This window comes from Dendrobates tinctorius, unplaced genomic scaffold (genome assembly GCF_039654945.1).
Source record: "Dendrobates tinctorius isolate UK_male_01 unplaced genomic scaffold, ASM3965494v1 ptg000165l, whole genome shotgun sequence".
Classification (NCBI taxonomy): Eukaryota; Metazoa; Chordata; class Amphibia; order Anura; family Dendrobatidae; genus Dendrobates; species Dendrobates tinctorius.
Window position 1 is genome coordinate 24674581 of NW_027361832.1, and position 20279 is coordinate 24694859.

At 43.3% G+C, this 20279-nt stretch overlaps 1 protein-coding gene across 4 annotated transcripts in view; it reads left to right on the plus strand.

Annotated features, from left to right (window-relative positions):
* The window catches only part of SNX16 (sorting nexin 16), a 42386-nt gene extending 26271 nt beyond the window's left edge, over window positions 1-16115 (plus strand). For all 4 annotated transcript variants that reach the window (XM_073550590.1, XM_073550588.1, XM_073550589.1 and 1 more), the window contains 4 exons: window positions 4113-4182; window positions 4363-4499; window positions 9533-9649; window positions 15656-16115. In XM_073550590.1, the coding sequence (XP_073406691.1) occupies window positions 4113-4182; window positions 4363-4499; window positions 9533-9649; window positions 15656-15746 (415 nt within the window). In that variant the 3' untranslated portion in view covers window positions 15747-16115. The remainder of the gene's footprint in view (window positions 1-4112; window positions 4183-4362; window positions 4500-9532; window positions 9650-15655) is intronic.
* Window positions 16116-20279: the final 4164 nt, after the last annotated feature.

Sequence of the window (20279 nt, forward strand, 5' to 3'; positions counted from 1 at the left end):
CTGTTGGGGTTCGCCCATCTGAGGTGTCTAGTCATGAGCCCAAGGGTGTTGGCATATAATAGCCCTGTAAAAACATCATATAGCACTTTAGGGGTGTAAGACACTGCAGAAAAATTCACTAATTTTGTTTGTGTAAGACACTGCAGAAAAATTCACTAATTTTGTTTTTATCTTAGGGTCTGCTTGTTAAACGGCCACAGCGTGAATACACACCTATGTATTGCACTTACACCAATGTGTGCTTTGGCTCAATTTTTTTAAATTTTGTTTATTTTTTTATGCACTTTAGAAAAGCAGCGGTGTGACTCCCCATTTGTTGGACAGCTCATTTTGTTTATATAGCTTTCCAAGGCTGGTGTCTGAACAGTCTATAATCTTTATTTTTTATTTTTATATAGCGCTAACAAATACCGCAGCCCTTATTTATTTTTGCATCTGCTGACACATTAGAGGTGAACTGCAAGGGTTGGGCATCGTCCAGATTGAGTACACCTTGTTGTGGTGGAATGGCTTTTAAGGTTTTTTTGTTTTTTTTCAAAATAGTGTTTACCAAGTTCCCTATGTTAGTAACATGTGCTACTGCTATATATTTACTTACTACAGGGTATTTGCTCATTTTGTTTTTCTCTTGGGTTCTGCACTTAAGGGCCTTCTCTCTTTGCATCCCTGTATAATATGAGCGTCAGATGACAATTTGTATGGTTGCCAATGCTACAAAACAAATAATTTTTGGCTGCTAAATTAAAAACAGGTGAATGTGGTTGCCTGCTGCTGCCCCTAAATGGTGTGTGCGAGTTTAGTGCAGACTGTCTACAGAGATGCGTGTACGGGGAGCTCCTGTGTGCCCCCTGCCACATTCTGTAAGTGTACGGTGAGCTCCTATGTGCCCCCTGCCACATTCTGCACATGTATGGTGAGCTCCTTTGTGCCCTCTGCTACATTCTGTAAGTGTACGGTGAGCTCCTATGTGCCCTCTGCTACATTCTGTAAGTGTACGGTCAGCTCCTATGTGCCCCCTGCCACATTCTGTACGTGTACGGTGAGCTCCTATGTGCCCCCTGCCACATTCTGCACATGTACGGTGAGCTCTTATGTGCCCTCTGCTACATTCTGTAAGTGTACGGTGAGCTCCTATGTGCCCTCTGCTACATTTTTGTTCTGATTGATCACTCCACCATCTTGCAGCTAATCTGTCTTCAGTGTAGAGTGAATTCTTTCTTTTTACTTGTAATAGTGTTTTAAGTTTGGCAACCCAAAAAATATATACTGTGATTGAAATAGCAGTGGATGCTTTACAGCCGTGTGACACAGACCCTTCTCATACACTGTCCTAGTAGACCCTAGTTGGGCTGCGAGAACATGCAAACTTCACTTGCGGTCCTAACGCTTCCAGATTACTAACCAGTAAGCCACTGTGCTAGCATGCAAAACAGGTTGTTTCAAGGTCATATATGGGTAAAATTGGAAAAGTGCTTGTAAAAATGATGAACTTTGCAATTTACCCCTTATTAAAAAATCTCCTCCATTCTGAAGAATGGAAGGCTTTTTAATTTTAGCGTTCAAATCATTGTCTAAGTTACCGGCCACCCTGCCGTCACTAACTGGCCAGTCACCATGGTAATGTGTGCAGCATGAGCAGTCTGTTCAGAGCCTTCTCGCGCTGCTCTGAAGCTGGTCAGATCGCTGATCAAACCTTTTTCTGTCCCCTCTGCTATTTTTTCCATGCTGCAGAAGCAAAAGTCGGTTCTGCTAGCAGCCAGGGAGAGAGCACCGTTCAGACCAGGGGTGCAACATTGTCTTGTTCATATTGTTAATCTACACCAGCGGTGTTGAGGATCCAGAGGCCCCTCATTGTAAGGGGAATACTGTCACGATCCATATTTGGATCTGTGTCAGTTTGAGCTGCTCACATATAAACTTTTTTCCTTTCAGGCCACGAGGGGTTAATATTTTCCCCCCGGTGGCCACTGGTATTACTACATGTTTAGTTAGTCTGCATGTGCTGGTGGTGATCACTCCCACCTTCCTATATAAGGTCACCTGGTGCATCAGCTGACGGTTGGTTATGACAGGTCCTTTCTGGATGATGCAACCGTGGTGAAGACTGGAGCTTCAGTTGTGGCCAAAAGTATTGACACCCCTGCAATTTTGTCAGATAATACTCAGTTTCTTCCTGAAAATGATTGCAAACACAAATTCTTTGGTATTATTATCTTCATTCAATTTGTCTTAAATGAAAAAATACAAAAAGAATTGTCCTAAAGCCAAATTGGATATAATTCCACACCAAACATAAAAAGAGGGTGGACAAAAGTATTGGCACTGTTCGAAAAATCATGTGATGCTTCTCTAATTTGTGTAACTAACAGCACCTGTAACTTACCTGTGGCACCTAACAGGTGTTGGCAATAACTAAATCACACTTGCAGCCAGTTGACATGGATTAAAGTTGACTCAACCTCTGTCCTGTGTCCTTGTGTGTACCACATTGAGCATGGAGAAAAGAAAGAAGACCAAAGAACTGTCTGAGGACTTGAGAAACCAAATTGTGAGGAAGCATGAGCAATCTCAAGGCTACATGTCCATCTCCAAAGACCTGAATGTTCCTCTGTCTACCGTGCGCAGTGTCATCAAGAAGTTTAAAGCCCATAGCACTGTGGCTAACCTCCCTAGATGTGGACGGAAAAGAAAAATTGACAAGAGATTTCAATGCGGATGTTGGATAAAGAACCTCGACTAACATCCAAACAAGTTCAAGCTGCCCTGCAGTCCGAAGGTACAGCAGTGTCAACCCGTACTATCCGTCGGCGTCTGAATGAAAAGCGACTGTATGGTAGGAGACCCAGGAAGACCCCACTTCTTACCCCGAGACATGAAAAATTCTAAAACGTTTTGCAAGAATGTTCTCTGGTCAGATGAGACAAAAGTAGAGCTTTTTGGGCAAAGGCATCAACATAGAGTTTACAGGAGAAAAAAAGAGGCATTCAAAGAAAAAAAACACGGTTCCTACAGTCAAATATGGCGGAGGTTTCCTGATGTTTTGGGGTTGCTTTGCTGCCTCTGGCACTGGACTGCTTGACCGTGTGCATGGCATTTTGAAGTCTGAAGACTACCAACAAATTTTGCAGCATAATGTAGGGCCCAGTGTGAGAAAGCTGGGTCTCCCTCAGAGGTCATGGGTCTTCCAGCAGGACAATGATCCAAAACACACTTCAAAAAGCACTAGAAGGCACTGGAGACTTCTAAAGTGGCCAGCAATGAGTCCAGACCTGAATCCCATAGAACACCTGTGGAGAGATCTAAAAATGGCAGTTTGGAGAAGGCACCCTTCAAATATCAGGGACCTGGAGCAGTTTGCCAAAGAAGAATGGTCTAAAATTCCAGCAGAGCATTGTAAGAAACTCATTGATGGTTACCGGAAGCGGTTGGTCGCAGTTATTTTGGCTAAAGGTTGTGCAACCAAGTATTAGGCTGAGGGTGCCAATACTTTTGTCTGGCCCATTTTTGGAGTTTTGTGTGAAAAGATCTATGTTTTGCTTTTTGCTTCATTCTCTCTTGTGTTTTTTTCATTTAAGACAAATTAAATGAAGATAATACCAAAGAATTTGTGTTTGCAATCATTTTCAGGAAGAAACTGAGTAGTATCTGACAAAATTGCAGGGGTGTCAATACTTTTGGCCACAACTGTACCTGGTGCAAAATAAGAAATATAGGCATATTCACCGGTCCGGTCTCCCTTCACTCCAGCACTGGCCGGGGGTGATGTCAGTTAATTCCTCAATCTTCACTAAAGCTCATTATTGGCCACTGCGGTCTGCTGACTGGACCGGGATGTCGTCAGATCTAACACAACGGGGGGGGGCTTATACTTTTTCCTACATTACTGTACAGTAGAGTAAGATCTGTGCTGACAATGATACCGCAGGGAATACAAGTGTACAACTAGCAGAATTGTGAATGCGGCTCTGGATTATAATAATGATTTCCAATCAGGATTGGTAGAAGATGAGTAATGCTCGGCTCTCTATGGAAATTATCTCTATATATCAGAGATAAATATATACTTTAAGAACTCTCTGCAGACTTTATTAAAGGGCATATTTTGATTTCAGCTCCCCTGTGAGATTATTTCTGTGTCTGGATGATCCGCCTGGTCCTTTTGATAGCCTGGAAGAGAGCCGGGTGAGTAAATTGAAATACATATTTAATGTGTTTTCCGCTGGCTTCCCGTTTCTTTTTTTCTCCATCCTTTGGGACATGTGTGCCTCTCTGCTTTCGTCAGGCGTCCTCTTCAGTCTAGTTGCATAGTTTGACCACGTGCTTGCGTCTATGTAACATCTATGCCTGTCTGTATGTGTCCAGGCTTTTTGTGAGACTTTAGAAGAAACAAATTACAGACTTCAAAGGGATCTTGCCGAGAAGCAAAAGGAGCTTGAAGCCTTGAAGATGCTGTTAAATGAAAAGCAATTGCACATACAGACGCTCGAGAGCCGGGTCCAGTGAGTCTAATCTTATTAATAAGTTTTTGCTTTATACCGTAAGGTCTGGGAAATGTCACTGCTACTAGAAATGTAAAAATGCACTGTTAGTTTTACATTTTATTTTCCCTGGTGTTCTGCAGGTTAGACAGTGTAATGTGAAAAAAATGTACTCTCTGCAACTAAGTATTACTGGAATAATGGTCCCCAGCAAAAGATCAGGGACCATCGTCATCTCAGACCAGGGATCGAATAATGGCTGCAATTGATTCCATTTATTAAATGTTATAACTCATGGATGCAATGGGAGACCCACCCTAGCTAGGCTTGAAAAGCCGTGCAGCTCCTGCTTTGGTGGATCCATCATGTCTGTGCAATACACTGATGACCCGTTTTATACAAGTTGTATCTAATGCTTAAATGAGTTTTCTCATCTCCACGGGCCTATCCCAATGTGTAGTAGGTGTAATAATGTTAGCAAATGCCTCCAATTAGAAAGTTCTTTGCAGGGCTGTGGAGTCGGTAAACCAAATCTCCGACTCCAATTCCTCAATTTCCATGAAACCAACTCCAACTCCCTCATACCAGGTCTGTGGAGTCGGTAAGCCACACCTCCGACTCCAACTCCTCAATTTCCATTACTCCGACTCCACCAAAATTGGCTCTGACTCCACAGCCCTGGTTGTTTGGATTTGCTACGTCGCTTTCCCCATGCAAGGGCAATGCAGTAGCTTAGACATCCATGGTTACGACCACTGCATGAGAGCCGCAGGGCCGCGAGTGCAGACACCACTGGAACAGCACAGGAGGAGAGTATAGGCTTTATTATTTTATCAGCGTCAAACATTTAGTTCAAGAAGGGGTTGTCCTAGTGGTGGTGGACAATCCCTTTGAAACCCATTCTGTGGCTGGGCATCAAAGTGGATCATGGTTTTTTGCTATATACAGCAGTATAATTGCTGTGTATAACACAAGTGATCAGATGATCGCAGGTTCAAATCTTCTAAGGAGACTGATAAATACAGTGGGGATGAAAAAGTGTTAAATATGAGGGAAAAAATAGAACAAAACTTCAAATCAGCCCCCTTTTTTCCCGCATTAAAGTTTCAGATCGGAGATTTAAAAAAAAAAAAAATGCACAAAGTAGTATCACCGTGAGACAGATTGGTAATAATAAACCATAAACAAAAAATTTAAAAGTGCCAAAATTATGTTTTATTTTGTTTGTATTTTGTTCACAGCAATTCATCAACAAAAAAAAAATGCAGTGCAAAGCAAACAGTGTCACATCGATCCCAAAATGGTATCAATAAAAACGTCATCTCGTCCCACAAAAAATAAACCGTCACACAACTCCATCAACAGATATGAAAGCGTTACAGGTCAGGGAACATTGGAAAAATTAAGATGTGCACTCGGTTGTCCAGGAGGTGCAGGCTGAGCTGGAGAACTCCAATGTATCACGATAAAAAGGAATCAGCCGCACTCTTAAGGGTATTTGGTCACAAAAAATGTGTCCGTATTTATTACATGTACAAAGAGTTATTCAACACAGAGACGAAAATGAAGATCATAAACATAGAGTAAGTGGAGGTTTCGACCCAGTATGGGTATTTCTCGAACCTCACTAGAGTAGGCAAGAGGAGTTGTAGAAGCGGGCAGGCCTTTCATATGGGGAGAGTGATATGGCATCCCAGCAGGAGCTTGTCCATGTGTATGTCGAGTATGAAGCGTGCCATGCGCTTCTTGTGGTGATCCAAGTACCCTTATGAGGGCGGCTGATTGCTTTTTATTTTGATTCATTGGGGTCTCAGAACATGGCGACACAATCAAATTTCACAGTTTCACCACACTTGGAATTTTGTTTCTCATTTTCCAGTATATTATGTGATAAGATGAATAGTTTCAATCAAAACTACAATTCATCCCCTGAAAAACAAGCTCTCATACATCTATGTGGATAGAAAAATAAAATCGTATTTTGCGGATTATAACACGCACCAAGGATTTTGATGAGGAAGATTAAAAAAAAAAAAATCAAAACAAAAATTGTATTCAGTTATGAAGGGTATCTGCTGCTGACAATGTCCCCCAATTCTGTACTAATGTCCCCCATCCTTTTGTATATGTGGCCCATTTTTGGCCCATCCTGGTATATATGGCTCTCCTCCTGGGCTCAGCCTTGGATGCATGGCCCTCATTTTGTTATATGATTCCCCTCCTGGTATGTATGATCCCCCTTCCTGGGCTCATGCTGGTATACATGGCCCTCATCCTGGTTTATATGATCCATATTATGGGCCCATCATGGTATGGAATGATCGCTCAGCAGCTGCAGGAGTCTTCACCTGTGGCTAACACATGTGGCCGCTATTAAGGGAAATGAATAGTCACTGCTCCCCATGCCCATAGTCCCGCCCACCTCTTGACGCCGACTTCAGTGCAGAAAGGTGGACGGCATTATGGGCGTGGGGAGTAGTGCATATTCATTATCTTTAATAGCGGGCACACCTGTTAACCCCAGCCCCGCAGGCTCCTACCTCCTGTGACCTGCTTCTTAGACGACGCCCCAGCCACAGACAGGTACAACCAGACTATAAGTCACATCTTAGCTGCAAAATATGTTAGTTATGGCTGTTGGAAGAAAGGAAGGGAAAAAATGAGAACATCAAAAAAGAAATTGGCCATGTCGGAAAGGGATTAATATAGTTTAATATAATGAAATAAGTTGAACTTGATGGACCTTTTGTCTTTTTAAACCTAAGTATAAGTGGAACCAAAATTATCCAATCTCTATTGAAATTCGATTTATTAGCAAAATTTGCAAACTTTCTGCTGTTTTTCAATAAAACAAACAGACACAATATAAAAAGATCAACACAACTAATATGATGTGGTTTTTCCAAACGTAACACAAAATGTCACATTTACTGACTTCAGCAGTCTCAAAATTAATGAACTACTTCTCGACAAGTTTTTCAAATGAGGAAAGTCCAAAATTTTTGGCTGAGCTATACTTAGCAGATTTTGTGGTATATGCAGTCATGTCTGAAAGTGTTGGCACCCTTGAAATTGCTTCAGCAAATGAAGTATTTCTCCCAGAAAATTATTGCAATTGCACATGTTTTGTTATACACATGTTTATTTCCTTTGTTTGTATTGTAACATCACAAAAAGATACAGAAAATGGCAAATTGAATATCATTTCTCACACAACCCCAAAAATAGGCTAGACAAAAGTGTTGGCACCCTCGGCCTAATATTTGGTTGCACACCCTTGGGAATAAATAACTGCAATCAATCACTCCCTATAATCATCAGTGAGCTTCTTATAACTCTCAACTGGAATTTTGGACCACTTATCTTTTACAGACTATTCCAGGTCCATCATATATGAAGGGTGCCTTCTCCCAACAGTAGTTTTAAGATCTCTCCATAGTGTTCAATGTGAATTTTAGATCCGGACTCATTGCTGGTCACTTCAGATCTCTCCAACGCTTTTATTGTCATTTCTAGGTGCTTCTGAAGTATATTGGAAGACCCATGTCCTATGACGCAAACCTAGCTTTCTGACACTGGGCATTACACTGCGACCCAATATCCTTTCGATTTCATGATGCCTTGGACATGGTCAAGGCACCCAGTGCCAAAAGCAGCAAAACAACCCCAAAACATCTGTGAACCTCCATCATATTTGATTGTAGGTACTGTGTTCTTTTCTTTGTTGTTCTCATTCCAGAGGACAACAAAACACAGTAGAATGTGTTTTACAAAAAAGCTCCATCTTTGTTCTCATCTGTTCACAATTCCAAGAAGGATTTTGGCTTACTCGCATACATTTTGGCAAACTGCAGTGTAGCGTTTTTATGTTTCTGTGTCAGCAGTGGGGCTCTCTTGGGTTTTCTGCTATGACGTTTCATTTAATACTGATGCACCCTGAGCCTGCAGGACAGTTTGAATTTCATTGTAACTTGATTGGGGCTGCTTATCCATCATCTGGACTATCCTTTGTTGCAATCTTTCATCAATTTTTCTCTGCCATCCTCATCCAGGGAGCTTGGCTACAGTTCCATGGGTTGTACACGTCTTGATTATGCTGTGCACCATGGACAGATTAACATCCAGCTCTCTGGAGATGGACTTGTGACCTTGAGATTGTTATTTTTCAACAATTTTGCTTCTCAAGTCCTCGGACAGTTCTCTTCTCCTCTTTCTGTTCTCCATGCTCAGTGTGGCACACACACAATGCCAAGATTGAGTCAATTTCTTCCCTTTTTTGTCTGGTATCAGATGTGACTTTCATATTGCCCACACATGTTACTTGCCACAGGTGAGTTGGAATGAGCATCACATGAAGGAAACAAAGTAGTTTACCCACAATTTTGGAAAGGTGGCAACAATTTTGTTCTGCCCATTTTTGGGGTTTTGTGTGACTGTATGTCGAATTTTTTTTTTTTTTTTGTGGTGTTCCAGTACACACAAAGAGGAAATAAATATGTATAACAAAACGTGTAATTACTATAAATTTCCAGGACAATTTCAAGGGTGCCAATAATTTTTTGAGCTTGGCGTCTGCAAAAATGATAATCTATTCCCAGAGTATGTGGAACCAACACCAATCCGACTCTCGCCCTATTCTCCCCTTACCACAAGACTCCTACCAGAAGGAGTTGAGTAGAGCAACTGTGCCCTCCTGCTTCATTTTAAGTCTTAGCACTGGAGATATCCCTGCCACAAGACTGCTAACAGGTGACAAAATGCAGAGAAATGCTGCACTCCACTAACAGTGTTACTCCCACACACAATGATTGAGGGGGCAAGGCCTACGCCTGCCTGCACCTCCACTTGTCTTCACATTACAGCAGTCTTGTGGCGAGGGGAGAATAAGGGGAAATAAGTCGCCCAACGTTGTGGTGATCAGTTTTGTAATAATTTTACAGACAGTTCTACTAGTAGTAGACTGTCTCGTATTGTAATCTTTTGTTGCCTTGCTTGGTTTATTCTGAAACTTTTCATATAATTTGTATTTGTAAAAAAAAAAAAAATCATCTTAGGGAGATGAGCGCAGAAAATGGGAAGTCACGTAGACCGTCTGGAGAAGAGAGCGAGTGCAGCGGGGAGGTGGAGTCCTCTGCTATAGAAGCGGATCAGGCGGCTTCTGCAGACAATGGGTAAGTTTAGATGCTTGTTTAGTGATTCATTTACCAGCTCATTTAAGACCTTTTTCACATGTCAGTGGTTTTTTTTTTTTTGTTTTTTTTTATAAATAAATGGTAACCGTGTCATCAGTATTTTGTATCAGTGTATGGTCCATGTGCCAGTTTTTACCATCAGTCATCAGTTTTTTTCACAGATGTCTATATAAATGAGTTACAAAGCTTCTCCTATACTGTACATATCAATGCTAAATTCAGATGACATCCCTGGGGGCTGACGGTAATAATACGCCTTAACAAAAACATTGGCTCTTCCCTAGCAGACTATACCTTGACTACTAGCACCAGGCCTCCTCAGTCTTATTCTTGGTAGACTAAACCCCTTTACCCCAAGGGTGGTTTGCATGTTAATGACCGGGCCAGTTTTTACAATTCTGACCACTGTCCCTTTATGAGGTAATAACTCTGGAACGTTTCCATGGATCCCGGTGATTCTGACACTGTTTTCTCACGATATATTGTACTTTATGATAGTGGTAAAATTTCTTTTGATATGACTTCCGTTTATTTGTGGAAAAAAAAAAACACGGAAATTTGGCGAAAATTTCACAATTTTTCAACTTTGAATTTTCATGCCTTTAAATCACAGGGAAATGTCACACAAAATACTTAATAACTAACATTTCCCACGTGTCTACTTTACTTTACATCAGCACAATTTTGGAACCAAAATTTTTCTTGTTAGGAAGTTATAAGGGTTAAGAGTTGACCAGTGATTTCTCATTTTTACAACAAAATTTACAAAACCATTTTTTTAGGGACCACATCACATTTGAATTCACCCTGAGGGGTCTGTATGATAGAAAATCCCCAAAAGTGACACCATTCTAAAAACTGCACCCCTCAAGATGCTCAAAACCACATTCAAGAAGTTTATTAACCATTCAGGTGCTTCACAGGAATTTTTGGAGTGTTTTAAAAAAAGAACATTTAACTTTTTTCACAAAAAATTTACTTCAGATCCAATTTGTTGTTTTACCAAGGGTAACAGGAGAAATTGGACACCAAAAGTTGTTGTACAATTTGTCCTGAGTACGCTGATATCACATATATGCAGGAAAACCACTGTTTGGGCGCATGGCAGAGCTCGGAAGGGAAGGAGCGCCATTTGACTTTTCAATGCAAAATTGGCTGGAATTGAGATCAGACGCCATGTCGCGTTTGGAGAGCCCCTGATGTGCCTAAACAGTGGAAACCCCCCAATTCTAACTCCAACCCTAAACCCAACACAGCCCTAATCCCAACCCTAATGAGAAAATGGAAATAAATATGTTTTTTTATTTTATTATTTTCCCCTAACTAAGGGGGTGATAAAGGGGGGTTTGATTTACTATTTATAGCGGGTTTTTATGTTTAGCAGCTGTCACACACTAAAAGATGCTTTTTATTGCCCACAGAGTCATGTGAGGTCTTGTTTTTTGCGGGACGAGTTGACGTTTTTATTGGTACCATTTTCGGGCACATGACATTTTTTTTTCGCTTTTTATTCCGATTTTTGTAAGGCAGAATGAACAAAAAACAGCAATTCATGCATTTCTTTTGGTGGATGGGGGGCGTTTATACCATTCCGCATGTGGTAAAATTGATAAAGCAGTTTTATTCTTCAGGTATCGCTGTAATCGTACTGACCCGATTTATATAATTTTTCTTATGTTTTGGCGCTTTTATACAATAAAAACTATTTTATATGAAAAATAATTATTTTTGCATCGCTTTATTCTGAGAGCTATAACTTTTTTATTTTTCCGGTGATGGAGCTATATGGCAGCTTGTTTTTTGCGGGACAAGACGATGTTTTTAGCGGTACCATGTTTATTTATATCCATCTTTTTGATCGCGAGTTATTCCACTTTTTGTTCGGCGGTATGATGATAAAGCATTGTTTTTTTATGGTGTTCACTAAAGGGGTTAACTAGTGGGACAATTTTATACGTCGGGTCGTTACGGACGTGGCGATACTAAATATGTGTACTTTAATTGTTTAGATTTTTTTTATTTAAATATTTATTGATCGAATAAATATTGTTGTTTTTTTTTTTTTGTTTTTTTTTTTTAAATTTTACAATTTTTTAATTTAATTCTTACTTTTACACCTTGTCCCACTATGGGACACTCATTTTGTGCAGGCTAATTGCTTCTATAGCATGCAGATCTGCAGCTTCTATGCACTAACCTGTGAGACTTCCTGACATGCACTGCACATGACAGGAAGTCTCTCAGCTTTGGGGACCCGGATGTTGTCATGACATTGGGTCTCCATGGCAGCGATCGGGACCCCGCGTCATGCCGCGGGGTCTCCGATCCAAAGGCAGAGGGCCGGTCAGAGCTGACAGCCCCTCTGCCTGCTCCCGGAACGCTGCGATCATGTTTGATCGCAGTTTTCTGGGGTTTAAATTGCCCGGAGCAGTCCGTGACTGCTCCTGGCACTTAGTGCCGGGTGTCAGCGGTGAGAATCCGCTGACACCCGGCCGCGAACAGCCGCACTCCCACCGTGATCGCATATGATGTACTATCCCATCCACGAGCATTAAGGCCCAGGGTGTATGGACGGGATAGTACATCAAATGTCAGAAAGAGGTTAAGTTGGGAGCTAACCTTTTATTTATCTTTCTGGAAGCCTCCTGGGTCTTGCATCTCCTGGCCTCTGTTCTTCTTCTCTCCCATAGGGCTGCTACTTAGTCTTTTGTCCACATCTTTGTGGAGCTCTTAGCTTTGTACTGTATCTAGGGATGCAAGCCTTGGCAGAAGGGAACTACGAGCAGCAGTTACTTGGCAGTAGCTTTAGGGATTGTCATACTTCTCTTTGGAGCACTAGTATTAGTTTTCCCACCCCAGGGACAGCTTTAGGACGTTCCGTGGTTTCTGTGTCTCCCATGGTTCCTGTGTCTCCCAATGAAGTGACTGAGAAATAAAGATTTTCCTAAGACCCATGACAGCATCACCTGAGAGACGAGATCTTCCCATCAAGGACGAGAAACCTACAGAATAAAATAACGGAACCTCTCCCCTGCACCAATTGGTTTCCTGTCCTTGAAGGGGAACCTATACACGAGTGTCCAGTGCAGATTAAAAAGAAGACTCCTCCACAGATCCTGACCAATTGCCTTGGAGGGCTTGAGGTTTGCTGAGCTGGTGTGCAGGGCCTGGAAGCGCCACAGTAGGCCCATTGTGGTCTTGGCTGGAGTGCAGGAGGAGGCAGCATGTCTGCTGGCCACCATGTCATCCTTGGCCTGTGAATGACGTGATGACATGTTGTTCCTGCTAGTAAATTAAAAAATACTGGCGTTTATTACAAGGGGAAGAGACCTGAAAGGAAGGGTTCACTGCCCTCATCAATAAAGAGGAAATAACCCTTTGAGGAGCAGGAGACAACCCTATGGGACAAAGCACCAAAAATAGATGGAGCAGTGGCTAAATCATCAAAAAGAAAATCCTCCTTGCTGTTTTGAAGCTATGGGGCTACTTAAAGATCCCTAAGATTAAAAGGCAGTTAGCTACCTAAAAATTACCTGGGATCTGGGAATCCTCAGCAGGAGCGCTAAAACCTGCTAAAGCTGTGACGTCTACAGCCAGATCCATGATGGTCTGGCTTGGTCAATTGGAAAGCCATTTAAGGAATAACAATGGAGGACGTCTTGGCTGATAACCCGTTAATGCAGGGAGCAGTGGCATTCTGGCATCAGCAAATTCTGTGAGATTGGAGGAGAGATCAGCAGTTTTTTCAAATGCAGCTTGAAGAGCCATGGGGCTTAAAGGCAGGCATGGTGATATGCAATCAAAATCCAGATTGTGTTCCATTCTGTGAGGAGAGTGTCTGTTCAGGACTGCCTTTGATGACATCCTGGACAAAGCTGGGGATAGTAAAAAATGACTCTGTAATTGGTTTGTCATACTGGAGGTCGTTTCGAAGGAGAAGATATGGTTATAGAAAACCTTAAGAGATATCAAGTCTCTGCAAGATAAATTGACATGCTGTGGTCTGGAAAGACACGCCGCATGTCCGTCTCCGCAGGTAAGACACAGGCCTCTCTGGGCGCATAGTGGGCATGGAATTTCTTGAAATTCCATCCCCTATGTTGTAATATCTGGACGCTGCACATTTGATACTGCAGATGTACGTAGCGTTCAACCCACAGCATTTACTGACCGTGGGAACATACCCTTTAGGGTAATTTTAATCGCACCGTTCTGACTCAAATGACCATGGTTCTCATGAATGAGGTTGATGTCAGTCACCGATCCTTGGTTACTGCCAGAGATCCCAAATCTTCTCATCCAAGGTCCAGTTTGTCACTCCCAGGCAACTGGGCTTCACTTGACTGGAATTTGAGAGGTCACTATTAGGGCAGTGAGGGTTTTCACCTAATTGACACATTCTTGCGGGGCTTTGCCAATGAAAGCAGAGAAGGAGAGAAGAAAATCTTTTACAGCACGCGCTCAGTACTGGGCTATGACATGCAGTGAAACACCGCCCACAGGCCAGTCATCCAGGAAGTGGCCGCAGTCTGCGTGAGACTGGATCATGGCTCGGTGATGCAACTTCAACTTCCGCAGTCAGGGGTCACGTAATCGGCACTGAGCGAGCAGAGATAGAGCCTACCACAAACAAATTTGAAAAAAGAATGGATTTAAAAAAAAAAAAAAAATGATTTCAAAGCTTTAAATCAATGTTCACAATAAAGATTGCAGTGGACCACCTCTTTAATTGTTAATGGAGGGCCTCTCGATGCTTTGTAACCCCACTGATGCGGGGGGGTTTGCCCTTTTATTCTGTAGGTTTTCTGTCTTTTATGGGCGGATTCCCTACTCAGGTGGTGCTGTCATGGGCTCTGAAAAATTCCATTACCAGTAAGTAATTTACTCTTTTTGGTACTCTCCATAAAATCTTTCTCTTATTATTCTTCTTTGGTTGACGCAGCACCCACCCTTAGTTGCCTAGTTGGGTGTTCATGCACCTTGACTTTTTTCTTGGAGTGGTTATGCTTTAGTTATTTCGACTTCTCCTACAGCTTTCTCACTAACTGAGGAGGACTGGTGCTAGCAAGTGAGTTTTAGTCTGCTGGGAAGGAGACAATTTTTTTTTGTTATTGGTGGCAGCAGACTAATACCATGGTTCCTGGGATTTATTTTTGGTTAAAAAAAAAAAAAAAATCAGTTTTATCAGCAGGATATTATCATTAGAGGACTAGGAAACCTGTGCCATATAATTTTCCTTATTCATAAGCCCCCACTGGACATGGGCAGCTGCCAAAATCAGTGGTATGGGTGGGGTTATACAGGGCTCAGCATTCAGAGAACTGATGGATCTGTAGCAGATAAATCAGGGATTTGATAAAAATCACAACAAGTAGCCCAGTAAGTGACACATCACTGGAATTAGGGTCTCTGCCCCTACATTATGCTGCTCTCAGATGGAGTAGGAAAAACCTGGTGACAGATTCTCATTAAAGGATTTGTCCCAAGTTTGGAATTTATTCTCCATCAACAAGATTGGAGATAACTCCCCGATTGCTGGGGACAGACCACTGATCCTGAGAAGCCTGTGTGAATGGAGCCATTGATCCTTAGTAGCCTGTGTGAATGGGGTCATTGATCCTTAGAAACCTGTGCGAATGGCGTGGAGGTCAATCTTGTGCACATCTGCTACATTTGTCTTAATGGGCCCACTGGAGACAGTAAAGCGCTGCCAGTTCCATTTCTAGTATGAGACACTGGTGGTTTTAAAGAGAATGTCAGCAGGATTTTGCTGAGAGTAGCATTATATAGTAGCTGAGACCCTGATTCTAGCGATTTGTCACTTACTAGACTGTGCATTGCTGTTTCATTAAAATCCGTGTGTTTTTTTAAAAAAAAAAGTGAAATGTGAACTGATGGCGATGAATTTTTGAAACCTGTGTGTGTCATCTGTTCCCTAGTGTTGTGTTTGTGACCCATGACTTTTTCTACCACTCCTATTTCCAGCTCTTTTAGAGAGAGCCATGAGAACTGCTGGAACAAGTCCCTGCCTGAAATAGAAGTGGCGGAGGTGGCAGATCCTGATGAAGAAGTCTAACGTGCCTGTGGCTGTATGGGACGTGGCATGTGGCTCCTTTTACACGGGAGCCCTTACAGGGCCACACCAGTAGTTTACACTAAGAAGGTATAGATAAGAATGTGCCATCCTTGCTGCTAACAGACCAGCCTGATGGAGACTTCTCGAGGGCTTGTGGCTGAGCGCTGCGGCTCCTCGGACTCGCCTATTGGCGTACACTATTAATATACCGGTAATGGCCTAGCTGTATCTGTCTGATTGTGGCTCTGTTTCAAGCACTTTTGTAGAATTTGTCACTATTCTCACCAGTGCCACAAGGACAAGTTCTGCTCTGCCAAGACTTTATGTCTGTATTTTTGTACACAAAGAATAATTGTTCAGTGCCGTGGATATTGCCAACCGAGTTATTTTTTATCAACCGCAGCTCAGAAGGGAACGCCGCTCTAGTCTCCGAGTCCAGGTTGTGTTATTAGAATCCAGCTGACAACTCCTTCTCAGACTCCTTGCCTAACCGTACGTGCACCGTCATCTAAATAAGCGGAGTCTCTGCACAGAATTGATGGGTGAGACGGACCCATGTTGTTGGCACACAATCACTACCCTGCATAACGCCTGCTTTTATTTCACGGCTGATCTTTCTGCATTTCCAATATTTTAGCAAAGCAATCTAAGCCTAGATGAACCAAATGTGGAAGTAATGTATTTATAAAGTGAGAGGAAGTGACTGCTCGTGTATATTTTACACCGTGGGGAAGGGGAGTGAAATTTGTAGAAAAAAAAAAATAATTTTTTGCACTCTTAGAATATGGATATTTACATGTAATCTCTTCAAACGTTTCCGTCAGCCAAACTTAAAAATTATTACTCCCACTATTTAATCCAGTCTGCACCATAGTTAGCTGGTCTTTTATGGTGTAATTGCAGCTTCTGGTGCGCTGTGTAATTCTGATCATATGTGATATAACCAGATTTCCCTCTGTCATTTTTTAGGTAATCACGCCAGTGCTGCTCTAACTACTGTAGCGACAGAATAGGTGATGCCATCAATGTCTGACCGGTGGTGATACGGCGGTGTTATGGAAAAACAGTCTTAGAGATGCCGCACTTTGGTTTTTGTCGTAGACCCTTTCTTATAGAACTTGGAAGAAGGAGATCCTAGCAATCGAATCCTCGCCGATCAGACATTGATGGCACATTCTTTAAAGGGATATCCAACTTTTGAAACATTTTTTTTTAAAAACTGCTGCAAATGTTAGAAAATGACAAAGAAACACTATACGCTAATGAAGAGCGAACGTGCTCTGATAACGTCTTTTCCAAGCACGCTCGGGTGTCATCAGAGTATCTTGTAGTGCTCGTATATTATGTTCCTGTCCCTGCGGCTGCATGATTTGCGGCTGTTAGACAACCTGAACACTTGCAACAAACAGGAAATCCCCATATGTGTTCAGGTTGTCTAGCAGCCGCAAATCATGCAGCCGCAGGGACGCGAACATAATATACGAGCACGCCCGAGTTACTCTGATAACACCCGAGTGTGCTTGGATAAGACGTTATCCGAGCATGTTCGCTCATCACCACTACTCGCCTCTTGTTTCCCCTACAGATCCAGCTGTGAGGTCCCGAAAATGTTTCCACTGTTTGGTTATAAGTGGTTGGGCCATAACCGCTTCAGGCAATTGGTGGCCTCAAGGTGTTAGACATTGTGGCGCCCATCACTGCGCGGTGATGCCGGTAGTAGGACAGTGATTGCTGAGGCCACTGACTGACTGCAGCTGTAACCTACACAAGCACCCGGATGATCACCAGAAGTTCTGCAATTTTGCAGCTGTTTTTAAAGTATTTTTTAAAAAAGTTAGATAAATCCTTCAAAGATTTCTTTATATAACTTCTCTCGTATTTCTTCATATCATGTGTCTATTAAAAACCGGTACAGAAAGGCTGTTGGGGGCCCATCTTTACAGCATTTCTTTTTGACAATATGTGAGTAAAGTATGGACGCTTTTCCCCATCCAAAAATGGCCATAAACTGGCTCCAAGACCCCTCTCCTGCCCGTCATCTGTACTTGTTTGTACCAAAAGCCTTAAAAATCGCATTATCTTTTCCCATCTTTTACTTTTTCATTGGAATCTTTATAGGTTATTACATTGTACCAGTATCATCATTGTTAGTATTATTGTAAATGGATAAACGCTGCATTTCCTATTTGGACTTTATTATCCATCCATCCTTCATTTTATATTCATTCATCATTCATTAAAAGTTTTGTATAACTGGAAATGATGGTTTTACTTCACATTAAGTCTAGATTAAAACTGGATTATCGTCTATGCTGGCCATCATTATTGGCACATTAATGCCAGGCTATTAATTCATAAGCTTAGCCAAGTGTATGCACCTCCCTGGCATTGCCCCATCACCCCACTGTACTGCCGTCTTCACTTATACACTTCTGGGACTGACAAGACCCCAAGTAAAATAGATAAATATAGATTTTTCTATTCCTATATCATGGTTTTTACATGAGGTTTTTTTATATTCCTTGAAGGGGTAATGGGGCATTCCTTGAAGTCATTTTCCTCCTAACTCATTATCTTTTTGCTCCTATAATCTAAGCCTTTTTCAAATATACTTTAAAAATTCCCTACTGTTCCCTAACTGCACTAACTTTTTTCCCTACTTTATTTGTGATGACAATCAATTAAAAGCCCCAGTGCATTCTGGGATGTGCAAACGAAGAGTCATCCGGGGGCAAAGGCTGCGGTCGCTGCCTCTGCCCCCTGTTGATGCTTTGTTTCAGGCAGGGGCTGTGACAGACCACAGCCTCTGCCCCCTGATGATGCTTTGTTTCAGGCAGGGCCTGTGATAAACTGCAGCCTCTGCCCCTGATGACATTTTGTTTCAGGCAGGGCCTGTGACAGACCGCAGCCTCTGCCCCCTGATGATGCTTTGTTTCAGGCAGGGGCTGTGTCAGACCACAGCCTCTACCCCTGATGATGCTTTGTTTCAGAGAGGGCCTGTGACAGACCACAGCCTCTGCCCCCTGATGATGCTTTGTTTCAGGCAGGGCCTGTGACAGACCACAGCCTCTGCCCCCTGATGATGCTTTGTTTCAGGCAGGGGCTGTGACAGACCACAGCCTCTGCCCCCTGATGATGCTTTGTTTCAGGCAGGGGTTGTGACAGACCACAGCCTCTGCCCCCTGATGATGCTTTGTTTCAGGCAGGGGCTGTGACAGACCACAGCCTCTGCCCCCTGATGATGCTTTGTTTCAGGCAGGGGCTGTGACAGACCACAGCCTCTGCCCCCTGATGATGCTTTGTTTCAGGCAGGGGCTGTGACAGACCACAGCCTCTGCCCCCTGATGATGCTTTGTTTCAGGCAGGGGCTGTGACAGACCACAGCCTCTGCCCCCTGATGATGCTTTGTTTCAGGCAGGGGCTGTGACAGACCACAGCCTCTGCCCCCTGATGATGCTTTGTTTCAGGCAGGGGCTGTGACAGACCACAGCCTCTGCCCCCTGATGCTTTGTTTCAGGCAGGGGCTGTGACAGACCACAGCCTCTGCCCCCTGATGATGCTTTGTTTCAGGCAGGGCCTGTGATAAACTGCAGCCTCTGCCCCTGATGACATTTTGTTTCAGGCAGGGCCTGTGACAGACCGCAGCCTCTGCCCCCTGATGATGCTTTGTTTCAGGCAGGGGCTGTGTCAGACCGCAGCCTCTGCCCCCTGATGATGCTTTGTTTCAGGCAGGGGCTGTGTCAGATCACAGCCTCTACCCCCTGATGATGCTTTGTTTCAGAGAGGGCCTGTGACAGACCGCAGCCTCTGCCCCCTGATGACATTTTGTTCCAGGGAGGGCCTGTGACAGACCGCAGCTTCTGCCCCCTGATGACACCTTGTTTCAGGCAGGGTCTGTGGCAGACCGCAGCTTCTGCCCCCTGATGACACCTTGTTTCAGGCAGGGCCTGTGACAGACCGCAGCCTCTGCCCCCTGATGATGCTTTGTTTCAGGCAGGGGCTGTGTCAGACCGCAGCCTCTGCCCCCTGATGATGCTTTGTTTCAGGCAGGGGCTGTGTCAGATCACAGCCTCTACCCCCTGATGATGCTTTGTTTCAGAGAGGGCCTGTGACAGACCGCAGCCTCTGCCCCCTGATGACATTTTGTTCCAGGGAGGGCCTGTGACAGACCGCAGCTTCTGCCCCCTGATGACACCTTGTTTCAGGCAGGGTCTGTGGCAGACCGCAGCCTCTGCCCCCTGATGATGCTTTGTATCAGGGAGGGCCTGTGACAGACTGCAGCCTCTGCCCCTGATGATGCTTTGTTTGAATATTCCAGGATGCACTGGGATGCTCAAGCGAATCATAATCACACAGGAATTTGGGTATAAAAATACAATAGCTGTTAGTGTAGTTAGTAGTGATGAGCGAGTAGCATTGTTGCTCGGATGTCCCCGAGCCTGCTTGGGTGATCTACGAGTATTTTGGCGTACTCAGAGATTTAGATTTCGTCATCTCAGCTGCATGATTTGCGACTTGTAGACAGACTGAATA